General features: G+C 43.9%; 2 protein-coding genes across 4 annotated transcripts in view; both read right to left on the reverse strand.

Moving 5' to 3' along the window:
- ACSBG1 (acyl-CoA synthetase bubblegum family member 1) overlaps positions 1–22394 on the reverse strand; it is a 71795-nt gene that overhangs the window by 39655 nt on the left and 9746 nt on the right. The window lies entirely within an intron of this gene.
- Positions 64–11082, reverse strand: LOC128844145 (uncharacterized). Its single transcript, XM_054041584.1, has 3 exons — positions 8720–11082; positions 2051–2174; positions 64–161 (listed from the first exon to the last, which is right to left on the reverse strand). The coding sequence occupies exon 1, from the start codon at positions 10819–10821 to the stop codon at positions 9463–9465; it is 1359 nt and encodes a 452-aa protein (XP_053897559.1). The 5' UTR covers positions 10822–11082; the 3' UTR covers positions 64–161; positions 2051–2174; positions 8720–9462.

Genomic DNA, 22394 nt, shown 5'->3' on the forward strand with positions numbered 1-22394 from the left:
GAAAACTTAAAATTGGAATAAAAAGTCATAATGTAGAACCATATTCACCCTCCACATGATTCATCAGCAGAGTTGCGATCTTTAAAGCCAAAGCATAGTCCATTATGACATACGCTAATGGAGTAACTGGTAGCAGTAGATGGCTGTACGTGGACATGAAACTAGAAGGAGATGGAAACACACTTTGGATTCACCTACACAGGGTTCAGTGAAAGCTTTTTGACAAGAGTCAGGTAAGTCACAGAATGTAAGTCACACCTATAGTGTGCACACAGAACACCTGTTCCATTTTCAACTCACATGGTATGAATATATGGCAGTGGTTTGCTGAGAACTAAGGGCATAGTGTCCTCGGTGAGTATCCCAGGGTCCTTTATTTCGCAGCTGACCAACATGCATCCTAGAATTGTTTTCGCTGTGATTTGTGCGAAGCCAGGTGATTTCTTTTTTTTTTTTTTTTTTTTAAATCCCATGTTTCCACTGTCTTCCCCCCATACATCCTTTCTGGGCAGTTTCACACCATTTTTGAATTGCTATCTTCTAGCATGGTCCCAACAATGCTCCCTACTGTTATGGTGACAAGCACATATGCAGAGGCTGGTTGGGCTGTATTACAGCAGTCAAAGCCAGACAAATTCAGCAGCGGACTTTGCCCGAGACACCACTGAGCAGATTATGTGGGAGCAGGAGACTATTCTATGGCAGCTGCAGCAGCTTCTCCAGCTGCAGAAGAACACCCTGAGGCGATGGCAGCAGGATGAAGAAGAATAGGACAATGCCAAGTTGTTGGAACTAGAAATACTGGTTCCTGGATCCGCCACATGGCATTCAGCACTGTTTCAGGGCCTGGGAAACCAGCATGGATTGGTGGGAGAGGATCGTTCTGCAGACCTGGGACAACCAGCTGTAGCGAGAGAATTTCAGGGTAGGAAGGACTACCTTTTTTGTGATCTGTGCAGAAGTGACCCCGAGCTGCAGCTACCAGTACTATAGTACCAACATACCCATAGAGAAGCAGGTCACCATTGCCATCTGGAAACTGGCCACCCCAGAATGCTACCAGTCTGTAGTCAGCCAGTTTAGCATGGGGAGATCAACTGCTGGGGCCATTCTCATGCAGGTCCTATGCCACTGATAAGGTGCTGTCCAGCCAGGACAAAGCTGGGTAGTGCTCCAGAGATTATTGATGGCTTTGGATGCATGGGTTCCCAAACTCTTCTGGGGCAACTGACAGAACCTATGTGCCTATCATTTGATACAAACACTCCAGCATGCCCCCTCCTGTCAGGATGCAGAATTTATTATCAAGAAAGGGGTATTTAACCATGGTGCTTCAAGACCTGGTTGACCACTGCAGTAGGTTTACAGACGTAAGTGCAGGCTGGTCTAGAAGGGTTCACAATGCTAGGATCTTTCAGAAGTCAGTTCTATTTAAATTAATGGGAAAAGGACTGAGGACTACTGTGGACATTAATGGTGTAGACATAGGTCCAGTTATTCCTGGGAGACCTGACTTATCCTCTGATGCCCATTATGGTCCTTTGGATGATAATTTAAGTGAACTAGAACATACTGTTGTCAATGAAATATAGTCTGTGGACACTCATACCTCAATGCTTCTGTCATGCTGTTTGGAGTAGCTCACAGCTGTGAGTGCCTACCTCAGTGCAGAGTGTCAGAAAACAGGGCAGACGCCCCAAATTGGTGGTGTATTCTATAATTAGATTTTACCAAGCCAACAAAAACTGTAAACTCCTGGATCACTATACCAGTCTTACCACGGAGTCACAGACAGTCCTCTTAGACGCCCCAGTCTATCTTTCCACTGAGACAGATGGGACTTAGTGATAAATGGTCACTTACACCAAAGATCACATCACATTTAGTCCCAAGAGACCAGTCACTTACCCCAGATCAACTGGTATTCTAGATCTTACACCAAAGACAACACAGATAGCCAATCCCATAAAAAACTATCTAAAGGTTTATTAACTAGGAAAAAGAAATAAGAAAGCTATTTGTAGGTTAAAGCAAACAAACATATACTCACAAATGAGTTATCTAAATCCTAAGAGTGCCAGAGTTTTAGTGATCTGTCAATTCAAAGTCTCTTTCAGGGTGGACCCAAGAGGCAGCCCCAGGGGATCTCTGTTTTCAGTTTGGTGTCTCTAGCCCTGTCAGAGTTCAAACAGCCAGAAAGATGGAAAATTTTCATGTGACTTTGTTTTATTTCTTTCATTCAGCTTCTAAGACACAGGGCACATAGCACTTCCTGGTGCAATAGGGCCATTAACCAATCTTTTTTATTGCAATGTTCCTTGATGGCCCAACTGATTTTGATAGTCCTTTTGGAAGGGCAGGGAACAAGTCCCATGCCTGGGTTCACAAGTTCAGAGCAAACATTCTCAAAGTCATAAAGCAAAACGTACATGTTTTCTTATAGCATGGAATACTGACATTATATGTGAGATTAATGCATGCAGCAACTTACAATCATTTCATAGAGTCTAAATACTAAATATATTCTTATAAGAGTAATACCTATTTTGAGCAAAATTAACATACAGGTGAACTGATCTGGTTTCCAGCTATGAGTTTGTAAGGTCTTAGCTAATGACTGCAGTGTGGCTGGCAGGTGGCCTGCCAGCATCACAGCCTCCTCAACAGGAGCTATTTCATGTCAGTTGGAATTGGAGGAAGTATCTGATACTCATTTTGTTTTGTATATACTATCAAACAAGATTCGGAGAATGGAAATCAGTCTGCTCTCTTCTTAATACTAGCTTACGACTGGCACAGGCCAGTAAACAGTAGGTTGCTATTTGGCATGAATTATTATAAATCCTAACACTCAGCTAGCAATTTTTGTTATAAATACTTCAAAATAAGTGTAAACAGGCTATAACTTCAGTTCCATGATTCTTTAGTTCTGATATAAATAACTTTCAGCAATAAAAGTAAGGGGACACCAAATAGGTATGCAGCATAGCTAGCTTGGGAACTAAAATGAGCAATGTCTCTTTAAATAAGGTACAACTGAGATATATGGATTGAGGAGCCATAACGGTAGCATAAAACTGACTTTGCTCCTTGGTTCCATGCTGAGCCCAACTTAATCAGACCAGAGGATCCAGCCTAGCTGTAGAGAATGATAAAACTTACAGATAAAGGTAAAAGTAGAGAATAAAGAAAGACTGCACAGGAAATTAAGTTAATGAGACTTTTCAAGTTCACAAGAAGTGAAAGGTCACTGAAGGAGGCCGTGAGGCCTGAAAGAGAAGTCAGCAATCACTGATTGAAAAATGTTAAACATTGCTAAAAAGTTAGTCATTTGCCATAGTGTTAATTTAATATACTGTTTCTTCTTCTTCTTCTTCCAAGAACAGTGTATTACTTCTGACACCAGTGTCACCTCCTGCTTGGCAGGAGCAGATACACCAATATCCAGTTCCCAGGAAGCTACTCTGTCTCAGGAATTGGCTCCAAACAGAGAGTAAAGCAGAATGAAAACTGTCTGTTATCTGCCACAGTTTCTCTCAAAGGACCACTACATAACAAAACAACACAACAATACAGCATTTCTTGATTAGAAATTTGCTCTCATTCTAAGAAAAAAATCTTGTAAGACTATGTGTAACAGTACCAGCTGGTAACCCCTGCCATAATATTTAACTAGCATATCCCACATTAATCATAAGGCAGCACCACACAACTGTGTCATTTAAATTTATATAAGAACATAAGAACAGCTATACAGAGTCAGATCAATGGTCCATCTAACCCAGTACCCTGTCTTACCACAGTAGACAGTGCCAGGTGCTTCAGTGGGAATAAATAGAACAGGCAACCATCGAGTGATCCATTCCCTGTCATCCACTCCCAGCTTCTGGCAATCAGAGGCTAGGGACACCCAGAGCACGGAGTTGCATCCCTGACCATCTTGGCTAATAGCTATTGATGGACCTATCCTCCATGACCTTATCCAATTCTTTTTTTAACCCCGTTATTCGTTTGGCCTTCACAACATCCCTGGCAATGAGTTCCACAGGTTGACTGTACATTGTGTGAAGTACTTCCTTCTCTGTGTTTTAAAGCTGCTGCCTCTTAATTTCATTGGGTGACCCCTGTCTCTTGTGTTATGTGTGTAGTAACAGGAGGCCCTGAGATATAAACCTTGGTATCAGCGGCCTGGTATGAGGCCTAAGGCCTGAACTAAAGTAATGGTCAAGACTTTGCTAACATAAAGCAAAGTTAAGCTGTGAGCCAGAGACAGGCCCTGCTCACAGAAGCTGACAAGGAAAGGGCTGATGCTGCAAAAAGAGACATACCTAAAAGGTACTGGACACCAGATATCAGAACATTCACATACTTGTATATTCCACGCACAACAAGGAACAGGCTGACCCATCCCAATGACAGGGCCAAAAGGGGAATATGATGGATAGTGTTGTTTTGTTCGAACCAACATATACAAGGTGAGAGGCGGCACCTTACTACGTAGAGAGGTTGTACCTTGCTGCGTAGAGGGGTTGCACCTCAATACGTCAGGAGTGATGTGTAACTTGTTTGTATCTGCGTATAAGAATGCATCCCTGAGTGGATGTCTTTGTCCGGCCGAGGGGGCAGTGGAAAGTCCCGCCACTGAGCCGGGTCCATTGCCAAGAGGCACTTTCTCATAGTATGCCTGGTAGACTAAGTAATCTATGGGGAACTGCAATTGTGTCCAAGGTCGCAATAAACCTAGTCGACGTGACTTTGCATCTTACTAGACTGGTTATTTGGGGTCCTCTTCGGGTCTGCTGTGTCAGCTATCTGCGCAGAGCTGGGGCAGCACACAGAGGGAACACACGCACGCAGCCAAGTGATATCAACATAGGAGAAAGCAGAGCACCACACCGGTAGCATCTGACAACAATGCGAAGGGGTAATAACACTTCCTTATTCACTTTCTCCAAATCATTAACGATTTTGTAGACCTCTATCATATCCCTTCTTAGTTGTCTGTTTTCCAAGCTGAAAAGTCCCAATCTTTTTAATCTCTCCTCATACGGTAGCTGTTCCATACCCTTAATTATTTTTCTGCACTTCTCTGTACCTTTTCCAGTTCTAATACAACTCTACCCCGCTATAACGTGACCCGACATAAGACAGGGCTGCGGCAGCGGGCCTCTGCCGGTGATTTAAAGGGCCTGAGGCTCCCCACGGCTGGAGCCCTGGGCTCTTTAAATCACCGCTGGAGCCCTGCCGCCCCTACCCTGATATAACGGTATTTCACCAATAACGCGGTAGGCAGGGCCAGCTCTGGCTTTTTTGCTGCCCCAGGCAAAAAAGCCTCCCGCCGCCCACCCCCCGCCCCAGCGGGGAGCGCGGCAGGGGAGGGCACCGAGCCCGGCTTCGCTGCCCTCCCCCCGGAGCGCCGGGGGGAGGGCGGCGAGCCCGGCCGGGGCCTCGCTCTGCCCGACTGGCCGGAGCACCGGGAGGAGGGCGGCAAGCCCGGCTGCGGCTCCGCTCTCCCCGACCGGCCGGAGCGCCGGGAGGAGGGCAGCAAGCCTGGCCGCGGCCCCGCTCTCCCCGGCCGGCCAGAGCGCCGGGGGAGGGCGGCTCCGCTCTCCCCGACTGGCCGGAGCGCCAGAAGGAGGACAGCGAGCCCGGCCGCGGCCCCGCTCTCCCCAGTGGCTGGAGCGCCGGGGGGAGGGCGGCAAGCCCGGCCCAGGCCCCGCTCTCCCCGACAGCCGGAGTGCCGCCGGGAGGAGGGCGGATAGCCCGGCTGGGGCCGGCTCTCCCTGACCCACCGGAGCGCCGGGAGGAGGGCAATGAGCCCGGCCGCGGCCCCCGCTCTCCCCGGGTGAGCGCCACCCCCCTCCAGGTGCCGCCCCAAGCACCTGCTTGGAGGGCTGGTGCCTGGAGCCGGCCCTGGCTGTAGGGATTTTTGGCTCCCTAAGACCACATTATATCAGGGTAGAGGTGTACATCTTTTTTGAGATGGGGTGACCAAAAATCATTGAAGATTTTTAAGAGCAGGTTAGACAAACACCTGTCAGGAATGGTCTAGATCAGGGGTAGGCAACCTATGGCATGTGTGCCAAAGGCGGCATGCGAGCTGATTTTCAGTGGCACTCACACTGCCCGGGTCCTGGCCACCGGTCCGGGGGGCTCTGCATTTTAATTTAATTTTAAATGAAGTTTCTTAAACATTTTTAAAACCTTATTTACTTTACATACAACAATAGTTTAGTTATATATTATAGACTTATAGAAAGAGACCTTCTAAAAACTTTAAAATGTATTACTGGCATGCACAACCTTAAATTAGAATGAATAAATGAAGACTCAGCACACCACTTCTGAAAGGTTGCCAACCCCTGGTCCAGATAATACTTAGAACATATAAGAACATAAGAATGGCCGTACTGGGTCAGACCAAAGGTCCATCTAGCCCAGTATCCTGTCTACCAACAGTGGCCAATGCCAGGTGCCCCAGAGGGAGTGAACCTAACAGGTAAGGATCAAGTGATCTCTCTCCTGCCATCCATCTACACCCTCTGACAAACAGAGTCTAGGGACACCATTCTTACCCATCCTGGCTAATAGCCATTAATGGAATTAATCTCCATGAATATTTATCCAGTTCTCTTTTAAACCCTGTTATAGTCCTAGCCTTCACAACCTCCTCAGGTAAGGAGTTCCACAAGTTGACTGTGCGCTGTGTGAAGAAGAACTTCCTTTTGTTTGTTTTAAACCTGCTGCCTATTAATTTCATTTGGTGACCCCTAGTTCTTGTATTATGGGAATAAGTAAATAACTTTTCCTTATCTACTTTCTCCACATCACTTATGATTTTATATACCTCTAGCATATCCCCCCTTAGTCTCCTCTTTTCCAAGCTGAAAAGTCCTAACCTCTTTAATCTCTCCTCATATGGGACCCGTTCCAAACCCCTAATCATTTTAGTTGCCCTTCTCTGAACCTTTTCTAGTGCCAGTATATCTTTTTTGAGATGAGGAGACCACATCTGTATGCAGTATTCAAGATGTGGGCGTACCATCGATTATATAAGGGTAATAATATATTCTCCGTCTTATTCTCTATCCCCTTTTTAATGATTCCTAACATCCTGTTTGCTTTTTTGACTGCCTCTGCACACTGCGTGGACATCTTCAGAGAACTAACCACGATGACTCCAAGATTTTTTTCCTGATTTGTTGTAGCTAAATTAGCCCTCATCATATTGTATGTATAGTTGGGGTTATTTTTTCCAATGTGCATTACTTTACATTTATCCACATTAAATTTCATTTGCCATTTTGTTGCCCAATCACTTAGTTTTGTGAGATCTTTTTGAAGTTCTTCACAGTCTGCTTTGGTCTTAACTATCTTGAGCAGTTTAGTATCATCTGCAAACTTTGCCACCTCACTTTTTACCCCTTCTCCAGATCATTTATGAATAATTTGAATAGGATTGGTCCTAGGATTGACCCTTGGGGAACACCACTAGTTACCCCTCTCCATTCTGAGAATTTACCATTAATTTCTACCCTTTGTTCCCTGTCTTTTAACCAGTTCTCAATCCATGAAAGGACCTTCCCTTTTATCCCATGACAACTTAATTTACGTAAGAGCCTTTGGTGTGGGACCTTGTCAAAGGCTTTCTGCAAATCTAAGTACACTATGTTCACTGGATCCTCCTTGTCCACATGTTTGTTGACCTCTTCAAAGAACTCTAATAGATTAGTAAGACACAATTTCCCTTTATAGAAACCATGTTGACGTTTGCCCAACAATTTATGTTCTTCTATGTGTCTGACAATTTTATTCTTTACTATTGTTTCGACTAATTTGCCCGGTACCGACGTTAGACTTACCGGTCTGTAATTGCCAGGGTCACCTCTAGAGCCCTTTTTAAATATTGGCATTACATTAGCTATTTTCCAGTTGTTGGGTACAGAAGCCGATCTAAAGGACAGGTTACAAACCCTAGTTAATAGTTCTGCAATTTCACATTTGAGTTCTTTTAGAACTCTTGGGTGAATGCCATCTGGTCCCGGTGACTTGTTAATGTTAAGTTTATCAATTAATTCCAAAACCTCCGCTAGTGACACTTCAATCTGTGACAGTTCCTCAGATTCGTCACCTACAAAAGCCGGCTCAGGTTTGGGAATCTCCCTAACATCTTCAGCCGTGAAGACTGAAGCAAAGAATTCGTTTAGTTTCTCCATGTAACCCTTCTGCCCATCTAAGTTGGCAGCAACAAGGGCCGGGTTCTGTATCTAGGGGTTCAGTTTCAATAACGCAATGCAAAACCGGCTCAAGCCCCCACCCAGTGACCTGGGACAATTACATACCATCCCCTGGGTGCCTCTAAGAGGCAATACTTCCCCTCTCGCAAGCACGGAGTCTGAGTGTAGCAGAAAATGTTTAATAACATGAGGTAAACGACATCAGCATTAAATTGGAAAAACACCACAAACAGGATTCATAACACAAACCATGAGCAAAAAAAAACCACCCCAGCAAATTGGGCTGTGTCCTTCCCCTTTGGTTCTTGAATCCAGCAACCCAAAAATCACCCAGAGTCCCCAAAGTCCAACACCCCCAAAGTCTGTTGAGTTCAGCAACTGCCCAAAGTCCCAAAAGTCCCACAACCCCCAAAGTCTCTGTCCCTGGTCAGTGCAGTCCCAGAGTAAAAGGGGGGCACGCAGGGTGTTAAGGGGCACCTTACGTGATCCAAGGCTGGCCGTCTCTCCGTGGGGTTCCGCCGCAGCCTTCACCACGAGCCAGTCCACTTCCTGCCGTCCCACAAACCGCTCCGCTCTACAAGCTGCTCCGCTCCGCTCACCGACTTGTGAGCCGCTCCAGCCATCCCCGCAAACAGCTCCACTCACCATTCCTTGGGCCGCTCCAACCGTCCCCGCAAGGCTCTGCACCGCTCGCTGCTCCTCCAGTCATCCCCACAAATTGCTCCGCCAGCTGCTTAGCAATATAGCTTCAGGCTCCCCCACTAGCTAACACAGCACTTTATAACTTTAACTCTTTTGTGATTTCAGCTCAGAGTAGGGGAGCCCCAGTGCTGGTGCACCATTGGCCCAAAGTGAATTCAGCTCAGCAGCCTGTAACTAGACTCCTAATGGAATCAAAGTTAGCTCTGACATTCAACAGTGGAGAGAGGAGGTGGTGCAATTGGTGTTTCAAGCCCTCAGAGGGAGAGAGGGCAGCCATACCATCAGGTACAAATACCTGTCCCCATCCTCTTTCAATTCCCTGAGTTTTGTAACCCATGCCCCTTGTCAAGCAAGTGCTATTTAGGTAATGGTGAAGGACTCACTCAGTCCTTCTGTCATACAACAGTTCCACTGGCCTTGATTCACAGAATCAGGGTAACAAAACTTTATTCTTCCTGCCCCAATAACAGAGAAACTGGGGATCCCACCCCAGCCAAAGTAACCACTTTCAGTTGCTGTTGTTTCATGCCAGGCGGGTGGGTGTGCCTATGCAAACCAGATCAGCCCCTGGAGTTCTTTTCCACACTCGCCATAATTCACCACCAGATGTCAGGGTAGAGCTCATCCTGACTCTGCTTACATCCACAATGACTTTATCGTCTTTAAGCGCTCCTTTTGTATCTCGATCATCAAGGGACCCCACTGGTTGTTTAACAGGCTTCCTGCTTCTGATGTACTTCAAAAACATTTTGTTATTACCTTTTGAGTTTTTGGCTAGCCGTTTTTCAAACTCCTCTTTGGCTTTTCTTATTACATTTTTACACTTAATTTGGCAGTGTTTATGCTCCTTTCTATTTACCTCACTAGAATTTGACTTCCACTTTTTAAAGGAAGTCTTTTTCTCTCTCACTGCTTCTTTTACATGGTTGTTAAGCCACGGTGGCTCTTTTTTAGTTCTTTTACTGTGTTTCTTAATTTGGGGTATACATTTAAGTTGGGCCTCTATTATGGTGTCTTTAAAAAGCACCCATGCAGCTTGCAGGGATTTCGCTTTAGTCACTGTACCTTTTAATTTCTGTTTAACTAACCCCCTCATTTTTGCATAGTTCCCCTTTTTGAAATTAAATGCCACAGTGTTGGGCTGTTGAGGTGTTCTTCCCACCATAGGGATGTTGAATGCTATTGTATTTTGGTCACTATTTCCAAGCAGTCCTGTTATAGTTACCTCTTGGACCAGCTCCTGCGCTCCACTCAGGACTAAATCTAGAGTTGCCTCTCCCCTTGTGGGTTCCCGTACCAGCTGCTCCAAGAAGCAGTCATTTAAAGTATCGAGAAATTTTGACTCTGCATTTCGTCCTGAGGTGACATGTTCCCAGTCTATATGGGGATAATTGAAATCCCCCACTATTACTGAGTTCTTAATTTTGATAGCCTCTCTAATTTCCCTTAGCATTTCATCATCACTATCACCGTCCTGGTCAGGTGGTCGATAATAGATCCCTAATGTTATATTCTTATTAGAGCATGAAATTACTATCCATAGAGATTCTATGGAACATATGAATTCACTTAAGATTTTTACTTCATTTGATTCTACATTTTCTTTCACATATAGTGCCATTCCCTCCCCCGCACGACCTGTTCTGTCCTTCCGATATATTTTGTACCCCAGAATGATTGTGTCCCATTGATTGTCCTCAGTCCACCAGGTTTCTGTGATACCTATTATATCAATATCCTCCTTCATCACGAGGCACTCTAGTTCACCCATCTTATTATTTAGACTTCTAGCATTTGTGTACAAGCACTTTAAAAACTTGTCACTGTTTATTTGTCTGCCCTTTTCTGATGTGTCCGATTCTTTATGTGAATGTCCTGCCATGAGTGCAGGGGACTAGACTAGATGACTTTTCGAGGTCCCTTCCAGTCCTATGATTCTATGAAAAGAGCACACAGTATTCAAGAAGTAAGAGTACCATGGATTTATATAGTGGCATTATGATATTTTCTGTTTTATCATCTATCCCTTTCCTAATGGTTCCTAATATTCCGTTAGATTTTTTGATTGCTGCACCACATTGAGTGGATGTTTTCAGAGAACTATCCACAATGACAATAACAGAAGAGGAGACGGACCTCGGAGTATTGGTTGATCACAGGATGACTATGAGCCGCCAATGTGATATGGCCATGGAAAAAGCTAATGCGGTCTTGGGATGCATCAGGCAAGGTATTTCCAGTAGAGATAAGGAGGTGTTAGTACCGTTATACAAGGCACTGGTGAGACCTTATCTGGAATACTGGGTGCAGTTCTGGTATCCCATGTTTAAGAAGGATGAATTCAAACTGGAACAGGTACAGAGAAGGGCTACTAGCATGATCCGAGGAATGGAAAACCTGTCTTATGAAAGGAGACTCAAAGAGCTTGGCTTGTTTAGCCTAACCAAAAGAAGGCTGAGGGGAGATATGATTGCTCTCTATAAATATATCAGAGGAATAAATATCAGGGAGGGAAAGGAATTATTTAAGCTCAGTACCAATGTGGACACAAGAACAAATGGATATAAACTGGCCATCAGGAAGTTTAGACTTGAAATTAGATGAAAGTTTCTAACCATCAGAGGAGTGAAGTTCTGGAACAGCCTTCCAAGGGGAGCAGTGGGGGAAAAAAACATATCTGGCTTCAAGACTAAGCTTGATAAGTTTATGAAGGGGATGATATGATGGGATAGCCTAATTTAGCAATTAATTGGTCTTTGACTATTAGCGGTAAATATGCCCAATGGCCTGTGATGGAATGTTAGATGGGGTGGGATCTGAGTTACTACAGAGAATTCTTTCCTGGGTGTCTGGCTGGTGAGTCTTGCCCACACTAGCTGATCCCCATATTTGGGATCGGGAAGGAATTTTCCTGCAGGGCAGATTGGCAGAGGCCCTGGGGTTTTTTCGCCTTCCTCTGCAGCGTGGGGCACAGGTCACTTGCTGGAGGATTCTCTGCACTTTGAAGTCTTTAAACCACAATTTGAGGACTTCAATAGCTCAGACATAGGGGTTTGATACAGGAGTGGGTGGGTGAGATTTTGTGGCCTGTGTTGTGCAGGAGGTCAGACTAGACGATCATAATGGTCCCTTCTGACCTTAAAGTCTATGATTCTATGACTCTAAGATCTCTTTCTTGAGTGGTAACAGATAGTTTAGAGCCCATCATTTTGTATGTATAGTTGGGATTATGTTTTCCAGTGTGCATTACTTTGCATTTATCCCTTTGTAACTCTTTGCAGTCTGCTTTGGATTTAACTATCTTCAGTAATTTTGTATTGTCTGCAAATTTTGCCACTTCTTTGTTTGCCCCTTTTTCCAGATCATTTATGAATATGTTGAATAGCACTGGCCCCAGTACAGGTCCCTGGGGGACACCACTATTTACCTCTCTCCATTTTGAAAACTGACCATTTATTCCTACCCTTCGTTTCCTTTTAACCTGTTACTGATGTATGAGAGTACCTTCCCTCTTAACCCATAACTGCTTTCTTTGCTTAAGAGCCTTTGGCAAAGGACCTTGTCAAAGGCATTCTGAAAATCCAAGTACACTATTTCCAATGGATCACCCTTGTCCACACGTTTGTTGACCCCCTCAAAGAATTCTAATGTATTGGTGAGGCATGATTTCCCTTTACAAAAGCCGTGTTGACTCTTCCCCAACAAATTGTGTTTATCTGTGTGTCTGATAATTCTGTTCTTTCTTGGTTTATCGTAATTACCAGGATCACCTCTGGAGCCTTTTTAAAAAATTGACATCACATTAGCTATCCACCAGTTATGTGGTACAGAGTCTGATTTAAATGATAGGTTACATACCACAGCTAGTAGTTCTGCAATTTTATATTTGAGTTCCTTCAGAACTCTTGAGTGAATACCATCTGGTCTTAGTGATTTATTACTGTTTAATTTATCAATTTATTCCCAAGCCTCCTCTACTGACACCTCAGTCTAGGACAGTTCCTCAGATCTGTCACCTAAAAAGAATGGCTCAGGTGTGGGAATCTCCCTCACAGTCTCTGCAGTGAAGACCAATGCAAATAATTCATTTAGCTTCTCCGCAATGGCCTAATCTTCCTTGAATGCTCCTTTAGCACCTTGATCATCCAGTAGCCCCACGGATTGTTTGGCAGGCTTCCTGGTTTTGATGTACTTAAAAAAATGTTGCTGTTAGTTTTTGCGTCTTTAGCTTCAAATTCTTTTTTGGCCTGCCAAATTATACTTTTACACTTGACTTGCCAGAGTTTATGCACCTTGCTACTTTCTTCTGTAGGATTTAACTTACAGTTTTTAAAGGATGCCTTTTTGTCTCTAACCACTTATTTTGCTTTGTTATTTAATGATGGTGGCACTTTTTTGTCCTCTTACTATGTTTTTTAATTTGGGGTATACATTTAAATTGAGTCTCTACTATGGTGTTTTTAAAAAGTTTCCATGCAGCTTGCAGGCATTTCACTTTTGGGACTTTACCTTTTAATTTCTGTTTAACTAACCTCCTCATTTTTGTGTAATTCCACTTTCTGAAGTTAAATTCTACTGTGGTGGGCTTCTTTGGTGTCCCTCCTCTCCATAAGGATGTTAAATTTAATTATATTATGGTCATTATTACCAAGTGGTTCAGCTATAGTCACCTCTTGAACCAGATCCTGTGCTTCACTTAGGACTAAACCAAGAATTGCCTCTCCCCTTGTGGGTTCCAGGACTAGCTACTCCATGAAGCAGTCATTTATGGTGTCAAGAAACTTCATCTATGCATCCCATCCTGAGGTGACATGTATCCAGTCAATATGGGGATAGTTGAAATCCCCCATTATTATGAGTTTTTTATTTTTATAGCCTCTCCAATCTCCTAGAGCATTTCACAATTGCCATCACCATCCTGGTCAGGTGGTGGGTAGTATATTCCTACTTCTATATTCTTATTATTCAAGCATGAGAATTTTTATCCAAAGAGATTTAATGGTACTGTTTGATTCATTGAAGATTTTTATTCTATTTGATTCTATGCTTTCTTTCACATATAGTGCCACTCCCCCACCAGCACGACCTACTCTGTCATTGCTATATATTTTGTATCCTGGTATTACCATGTCCCATTGCTTATCATCATTCCACCAAGTTTCTGTGGTGCCTATTATATTAATATACTCACTCATTTTACTGTTTCCTTGTCTCTCTCTCTCTATCTCAAGTCCTTAGCTAACTATTACATGGTACTAATCTCTAACAAAGGGAGCTCATATATCTAGTTTTTAGAGTAGGGGAAGGACATCTGAGTTCTATTCCCAGTTCTGTCACAGACACACTGTATGACCTTCAAGTATCAGAGGGGTAGCCGTGTTAGTCTGAATCTGTAAAAAGCAACAGAGGGTCCTTTAAGACTAATAGAAGTATTGCAGCATAAGCTATCATGGATGAATACCCACTTCATCCTTGAGCAAGTTGTTTAACCTCTATGTGCCTTAGTTTCCCCATCTGTAAACTGAGGATAATAATCCTTACACCTCAGAGATGTTGAAATGTAATTAATTAAAGCTTGTAATGTGCTTTGAGATCACTGGGTAAAAGGCATCAGAAACATTGAAATTAGTAATCAAAATGAAGATTGATGTCAAAAATTTCAACTGTCATGAAAAATGGAAAATCAAGGAGAATAATGACCAATACTATCCCCAAGTTACACCTACCACAGGCTATAATAAAATAAAAAATATGAATATATCATCTAGTGGTTATAGTGTGTCTGGACTCATAGGTTCTCTTTCAGCTCTGCCAACTAACTCACTGTGTGACCTTCAGGGCTGGCTCCAGGCACCAGCCCACCAAGCATGTGCTTGGGGCGGCGCCTGGAGGGGGGCGGCACGGCGGGGCGCTCCGGCCCGAGAGCTGGGCTGCGACTTGGCTCACCGCCCTCCCTGCGGTGCTCTGGACGGTCGGGGAGAGCAGGGCCCCGGCCGGGCTCGCCGGTTGGGGAGAGCAGGGCCCTGGCCGGGCTCGCCACCCTCCCCCCCGGCGCTCCGGTCGGTCGGGGAGAGCAGAGAGCCGCGGCGAGCTCGCCGCCCTCCCCCTAGTGCTCTGGCCACCGGGGGCTCTCCGCCCTCCCCTGGCCGGGCTCTCCACCCTGCTCCCAGCACTCTGGCCACTGAGGAGAGCAGAGAGCCCCGGCCGGGCTCTCCACCCTGCTCCCAGCGCTCTGGCCGCAGGAAGAGCGGAGAGCCCCGGCCGGGCTCACCGCCCGGCGCTCTGGCCGCCAGGGGCTCTCCGTTCTGCTCCTGGCGCTCTGGCTGCCGGGGAGAGCGGAGAGCCCCGGCCGGGCTCGCCGCCCTCCCCCGGCGCTCCGGCCACCTGGGGCTCTCTGCCCTCCCCCGGCACTCTGGCCGGTCGGGGATTGCGGACCCACAGCCGGGCTCAGCACCCTTCCCTGCCGCGCTGGGGGGGGGGAGCGGCGGCGGGTGGCTTTTTTGCCCTCGGTGGCAAAAAAGCCAGAGATGGCCCTGGTGACCTTGGGTTTAATCTCTTTGTGGTTTGGTATATCTGCAGAATGAGGATAATATTTTTTGCCTACCTCAAAAATGCTTTGACATCTTCAAAGCATGGATGCACAATAGAAGTACAAAATAGTATCATAAGGTTGTCCCTTACAGCCCAGAAATGTTCGTCCTCAATTATTCATTTACATTTTGTGCTGTCACTCTTGCAAAGTCTATTGTTGCCTGAGACATAATTGTGAATCTGTGCTCTGGCAATGTTTATTTTCAGTCTGATGTAATAAGTTAGTGCAAAAAACAATGCATATTATCCGCTGTACAAATATCAACAGAATAGGAAGTATTATTCAAAGAGAAGACTGGAAATTCAAATTAACATTACTTTGAATAAACAGCAAGACTCCAGTAGATTTGTGCCCCCACACTTCACTTGGGACGCTCTTTCCAGAGAGGGCTATGACACAGCTCTATGAAGCAATGTTCTGAAGACTAATTCAAAAGCAGAAGGAAGTAGGCAATAGAGAGTCACTTATAGCACAATTCCAATGTCCCCTGTTCAACTCTGTCAAACTCTTTTTAAAGCATCCAGCACTATTAGACATTTTATGGGTATTCATTACAAAACCAATTATTTAAAAATTGGGTGGGGAGTCCTCCATTACATCTTGCTGTAGAAGTGCCATAATCTGGAAAGTGCCTCTATTCCTGGAGTCACTGAATCATAAAATGGTGTCAATCATTGCTGATACCTGCTAAAGATTAAGCATGATTTGCAGAATGCGTAAACTCTTCGTGACTTCCAACATGATACCCGTGCTCTTTGAATGGATTGGATGACACATAAAACCTAAGAGCATCTTGACATCCTGCAAGGGCAGAACAATTCTGACCCAGGAAACTTCAGGAAGCAGTTAACTTGATGAAACATCTGCTCAAGTTGGACATTCTAAATCAATAGACGCTCTTGTACTATATACTCGAACCATCAGGGAGAACACTGAAAGGTACAACCTCATGTCTATGTTGACAAGATGCAAGACTCAGGGTTTCTTCTCCACCAGTCATAATCTTTATTGCCAGTTTAATTCATTTCTCCTATCTGTTGGAGTTGGCCACTTAGGAAGTTGTTGATTATGCAATTATGGGTCTCCTGCTGCTACATATCACAAGCATATAGGAGAAAGAACAACTATACTGTGTTCTGGTTTTCAAGCAGGTGAAGAAGAGCTGGACTTCTGGAGCAGATTGATTCCTTGTTGGAAGAAAAAACAGGCAATACAGAGCCAGAATATGTTTTTTCTAATCTATTGTATTCACAGAGATCTTTAAGGGAAGAGAACATGTTAGCAACACTTCTAGATCCGTGTCTCAAAAGAATAATCCAAATTTCTACCCACTGCAGACATGGTATGTAGCTCAACAGTTCTCCAAAAACAAGTGTTAAATGTCACATTACACTCTTTATTGTCCACACCAACTAAAATGTACTTCAGAACATTACTGGGACTCATTTTGCTCTTACTTGTACAAGTTTTACACTGGCTTTGGTGTGGCTACTTCTGATTCACACCAGCATAACTGAGAACAGAATCAGGCTCACTGAGATTAGGCTGAGTCACTGCAGTGCTATGACATATTCTAAGGCCCAGGGACTGGAAACCAGATCTGCGGAGCCTGCGGTAGCTAATATTTCCACAGTGCCACCAAGAGGCCATGGTCAGGGAGCATTGTGGAGAGTAGGTGCTGCAGGAAATACCACCTATGCGACCCAGAGTGACTGTATCTTGCTGCCTTCTGATTGGCCAAGTGCCTCTACTAAACCCCAGGAGTTGCCCCAGGAAGTTGTCTGGGTAATCACACAGACCTTGGCCTGCTGCAACACCAGACTTTGCCTTGTTGCCTGATCTCTGACTCCAGCCTGACTTCAACCCTGATTCCTGTCTTTTGAGTCTAACCTGATACTACCTCTGATCTCCAGCCATAAGTGACTGGTAACTGCTGATTGGGGGCAGGGGACACAATGGCAGAACCTCCCTCCCCTTGCCATGGTCAACTTCCTGGTGACTGCCAAGGTACTCTTCACCAACACCCTCTTGACCCTGGCACCCCCCTGACCATAGCATCTTTGGTGATTGCCCACCCTTAAGACCAGCCCTGCCAGGGTTGGCCTTAGGGAAAATGGCACCCTGAGAGAACTTGTATTTTGGTGCCCTGGCCCCAGCTGCCTCCCCCAAACCTCCATCCATCTCCCCGTGCCCCCTCTGGCGGAGAGCTGTGCTGTCAGTCCAGTCTCGCTTCCCTGCTCTGGGCGACAAATAGTAGGGTTCAGCAGGAGTGCTCGTGGCTGGTGCCTTTCCCAGGCACGTCCCTTTAGCATTGCTCAGCCCAACTCCCATCCTGGCAGAAATCTGGGGTGCATGTGACCCCATGTGTCGCCTATGCCAGTCTCTGACCAGGCCTGACTCTGACCCTGAGTCTTGTTTATGGGACCTGACCTTGCAATTCCTCCAACTCTGGCCTGGTGACTCCTGTTCCTGGTGGGTAGGCCTCAGGCCATTTGTGACCACTAGACATGACTGCCTACATCCCGGTCCCTTACACATGTATACAGGATAGCTGTGTGAACTTGAATACCCTTTCAGTGTCTGTAATGTGACTGCCTGGAGAAAAAGAATAACTGAAAATAGTTCTGCATCCTGGAAATAAACCAAAGGATTCTAAAGGAGCTGATTATTCCATTTCCTAGATGGCTTTGTAAGAGCAGCAGCAAATGAAAACAACTTTTCTGCTCTCACATAGCAGAGGCACGTGGTGACATAGAAAGAGCCTGGGAAGGAACTACTGGCTAACAGCTGAATGAGATGATTATTCATTTTCAGAAAAGCAAAATAAGTACCACGCATAGTTGAAGAACTACTATGCATTGTCTGAAGATCAAATTGTATTAGAGGTATAGACGGGTGATGAACTCAGAGCACTAACTGGAACCAATGTGGAACTAAAAAACGACTCTTTCATATTGTTTTTTTTTTTAAATGCACTATGACGTAGCAAATTGTATATGTAGATACGTTGAGCCCATCAGCAAAGTAAATGACCTTTTCATCTCAAAGGGGTTAGCACAACTAAGTGCAGCCTAAAATTCCTTGGTGCAGCAGATGGAAAGGTTTTTGTGCCCTCTTCTTGCAGCTCTGATTGCTCCTGCCCCCTTTGGCACTTTCCTGCGTCACTTTTTCCCTACTGAAGCATGACACTGATTAAGATGACTTGTCTGGATTCTGGGGACAGCTGGCTGAATCATTCACTGCATATTAGAGCTGGTCAGAATTTTTTTTCCCCTGAGGAAGGATTTCCACCCCCAAAATAATGAGAACCAAAATATTTTGATTCAGATATGCCACTGCGGTGCCTTATAGGAACTGCAGTTTGGGTGCCTCATGTTCCCTCCCTCCCCCATTCTCCTCTATGGGCTGAGCTCCCTGGTTGGATTAAATTTCCTGGGATGTACCCTGGTCTCTCCCTCTGGTGGGGAGGCAGTGATTCATGGAAGCCTGATCCCAGAGGCGAATGGGAGACATAAGGCAAATTAACTGCAGCTCTCGAGGCACCACAGTGGCAGATCCAAATACAAATATTTCAGTTTTCAGACAGTTGGTTTTTCAACAAAAAAAATAATAATTTTCCATGGAAAGCAGATACTTTTTTATGAAAAATTTTGTTTAGCTGAAAACCAAGTTCTCCAGTGAAAAACAGTTTCAATAAAACAAATTTGAACAGCCCTCTAAATTATGTTTTTTCTGACCACAAATACTATATCCCCATGCACATGCTTGTCAATTTGTGAAATGCCTTTAAGATTAAAAGCACTGCATATATAATAGTACTTTGTACATTTATATAGGTGTGTAAAGATTCAATTTTTATCCATAAATGTTAACAAACATCATTTCACCCTACACACACAAACCAATGACAAAATATTTCCATCAATGATCACTGAAATTTACAAATAGGCAAAGTAAGAAATTATGCTTGAGAACATATCAGAGTCCGATTTAAGGCTATTTATTTTGTCTATTTTGACATGTGATGTTGATAATTTGTATTGTAATGGTTATAAAGCTTTAACTTTTCAAATGCAACATCTGTCATTAAATAATTGTCTGACTCTTCCCCCGCCCTTAGTTCCTGCAACTATGAAAATTTAAAAATAGAAAAAATGCTTAAAAAAAACATTGATATTTCTATTGAAATTACAGTAGAACATCAGAGTTACGAACTGACTGGTCAACCATACACCTTATTTGGAAGTGGTAGTACACAATCAGCCAGCAGAGACAAAAAAAACAAAATACAGTACAGTACTGTCTTAAACATAAACTACTAAAAAAATAAAGGGAAAGTAGCATTTTTCTTTTGCATAGAAAAGGTTCAGAGCTGTATTGAGTCAATGTTCAGTTGTAAACTTTTGAAAGAACAACCATAACGTTTTGTTCAGAGTTATGAACAACCTCCATTCCCAAGGTTCTACTGTATAAAAGAATACAAATCTAATTCTGCCAAGCCCATATTTACAGCAGCTTTCATCCAAGGATCTCAGAGCATGTTACAAGCTTTAATTAAGTTGGACTCATAACACACCTGTGGAGTAAGAATTATCCCCATTTTATGGTAAAGGAAACTGAGGCCTGAGAGAGCAGTCAGAACAGGATTGGGCTGTTAAAGTCAACACACGTTTTGGCATTGACTTGAATAGGAGCAGTATTTGGCCCAGTGGGACTGGTTCAGCTTCAAACAGGAAATCTGTGATGGAGCTGGCATTAGAACTGAATTATTTTTACTCCCAGAACTGAGACTTAACCAAGAGACCATCCATTCTCCTCTAATATGGTTTGATCAACAAAACCATAAACCCCCCTACAACAAAGTATGAGGCTTAACAAGCTGGCAAAGTGTTATTTCCCTGGTTTAAATTTCTCTTAAGACCTTTTTACTAACTGTGGCCCTCATGAAAGAATACTCTGTTCTGTATTCACCAGCCCTTATACTTCCCTTAAGTTGCTGCTTGTCTCTGCACCATTCCTTTTAGCCCCTACTGCTATCTTATCAATCCTCTGTTTATAAGCCTGTAGCCTGGAAAATTAAACAGAGGTTTTTCTAGCCTCCAAAAGCAAATATATTTAACAAACAGCAGACATCATTTTCAATTAGGCTAAAAGTATGAAAATATTTCAGCATGTGAAATCTCCTTATATCTATTCCTGTGGGGGAAAATGCAGCATTAGCAAATTATAATAGAATGCATTGTTCACTGACTGCAGTGAACTACTAAGGCAAAGGTTGTCTATAAGCATTGAAATAAAGAAATCCCTTACAGAATATCTCATTTGGACTCTGCCATTAAGTAGCCCAGTGTTTTTCAAACTTTTTGTATTGGTGACTCCTTTTACTCAGTAAGCCTCTGTGTGTGACACCTCCCGCCCTTATAAATTAAAAATGTGGGGAGGGTAATTCAATTTAATAAGGGCTTGGGGCTATCAGCCCCACAGAGCTGACAGCTCGCGACCCCACTGTAACCACCTTGCGACTCATGAGGGGTCACAACCCCCAGTTTGAGAACCTCTGTAGCCCTACGAAAAAAGGGGAATTGGGAAGGGATGCAAATAAGTTAAAAACAAATCTTATAATATTACATTAGTCAAGTTGGATGGCTTCTTACAATTAAGACAAATTTTAACTGGATCTTGGTCCCACTCTGAGGTAAATCAGTAGTAACTCCACTAAAGTCAATTATGTTGCATCAATGTAAAACTGGCATTCATGAGAGGAGAATCAGGCCAATTATGTTAGAATTGGACCCCATTCTCATTCCACTTACATAAGTTTTAAGCCAGTAAGCAACTCTCACTGACTTCAGTGGTTACTTGGATTTACATCGGTTCAATGGATATCAAAATCTGGGCCTCGCCCCATAGCCTGTGGGATTGTGTAGACAAGATGGAATGGATCTGTTGGCTCAGCAATAAAAAATTAATCCATCTTTTAAACAGCAGTTTTATCCCTCAAGGTTATAGTTCTGAACTTTCACTGTCCACTGATTACAACAAGAGAAAAACTCACAAAAGTGTTCTACTAGAAAACAGACAGGATTCCCTCCTACTGTCTAGGTATACAGCCTAGTCCTAGACCATAACAACTGGGTGTGGTACTCTCCCTTCTTAAAGGCTTTCTTCTCTTACCATGTGACTGTCATAGTTTTTTTCCTATATAACTTCTGAGAACATTCTTGAGCATTCAGTCCCCAACCTTGCCTTGTGACTCAGCACTTGTACTTGTGTATGATCTCAAAGCATGAAGTTTGTTATCTGTCAAACAGAAAGTTAACATGGACTCTGGACCCTGCTACAGGTTCATTGACACAAATGGCAGAACAAAGCTAACAAAAACTTACATAAGACCCTGATTCAGCAAGGTATTTGGACAGCTTGTGCTTAAAGTAGGGTGACCAGATGTCCCGATTTTATAGGGACAGTCCCGATATTTGGGGCTGTCTCTTATATAGGTGCCTATTACCCCCCACCCGCTGTCCCGATTTTTCACATTTCCTGTCTGGTCACCCTAGCTTAAAGTCAGGCGCATGCCAAGTACTTGGCTAAATCAGAGCCTTAGTAACTATCTATACATGTAATCTGTGTCCCAAAAGGTCCCATCAAATACTTCTGAACTCTGAACATCGGACAATTAGCGATCACATTTGACTATTCTGGTTTGTAATTGGCTTTACAGAATGAATCTGCCAGCTGTCCATGCCTTTGTTAAATAAAAATCCTTTTGTGTGAGCTTAGAATGGCTTCTGTAGCTAAAAATCTGCATATAAGATTGCTGTGGAGCATTGCCATTTCTTCATCTTTTCAGCCTAATGTTATTG

This window comes from Malaclemys terrapin, chromosome 10, assembly GCF_027887155.1.
Source record: "Malaclemys terrapin pileata isolate rMalTer1 chromosome 10, rMalTer1.hap1, whole genome shotgun sequence".
Taxonomy (NCBI): Eukaryota; Metazoa; Chordata; order Testudines; family Emydidae; genus Malaclemys; species Malaclemys terrapin.

Coding starts and splice junctions, on each gene's coding strand:
- LOC128844145 (XM_054041584.1), bottom strand. CDS start 10,821: ATGGCAGGACATTCACATAAAGAATCGGACACATCAGAAAAGGGCAGA.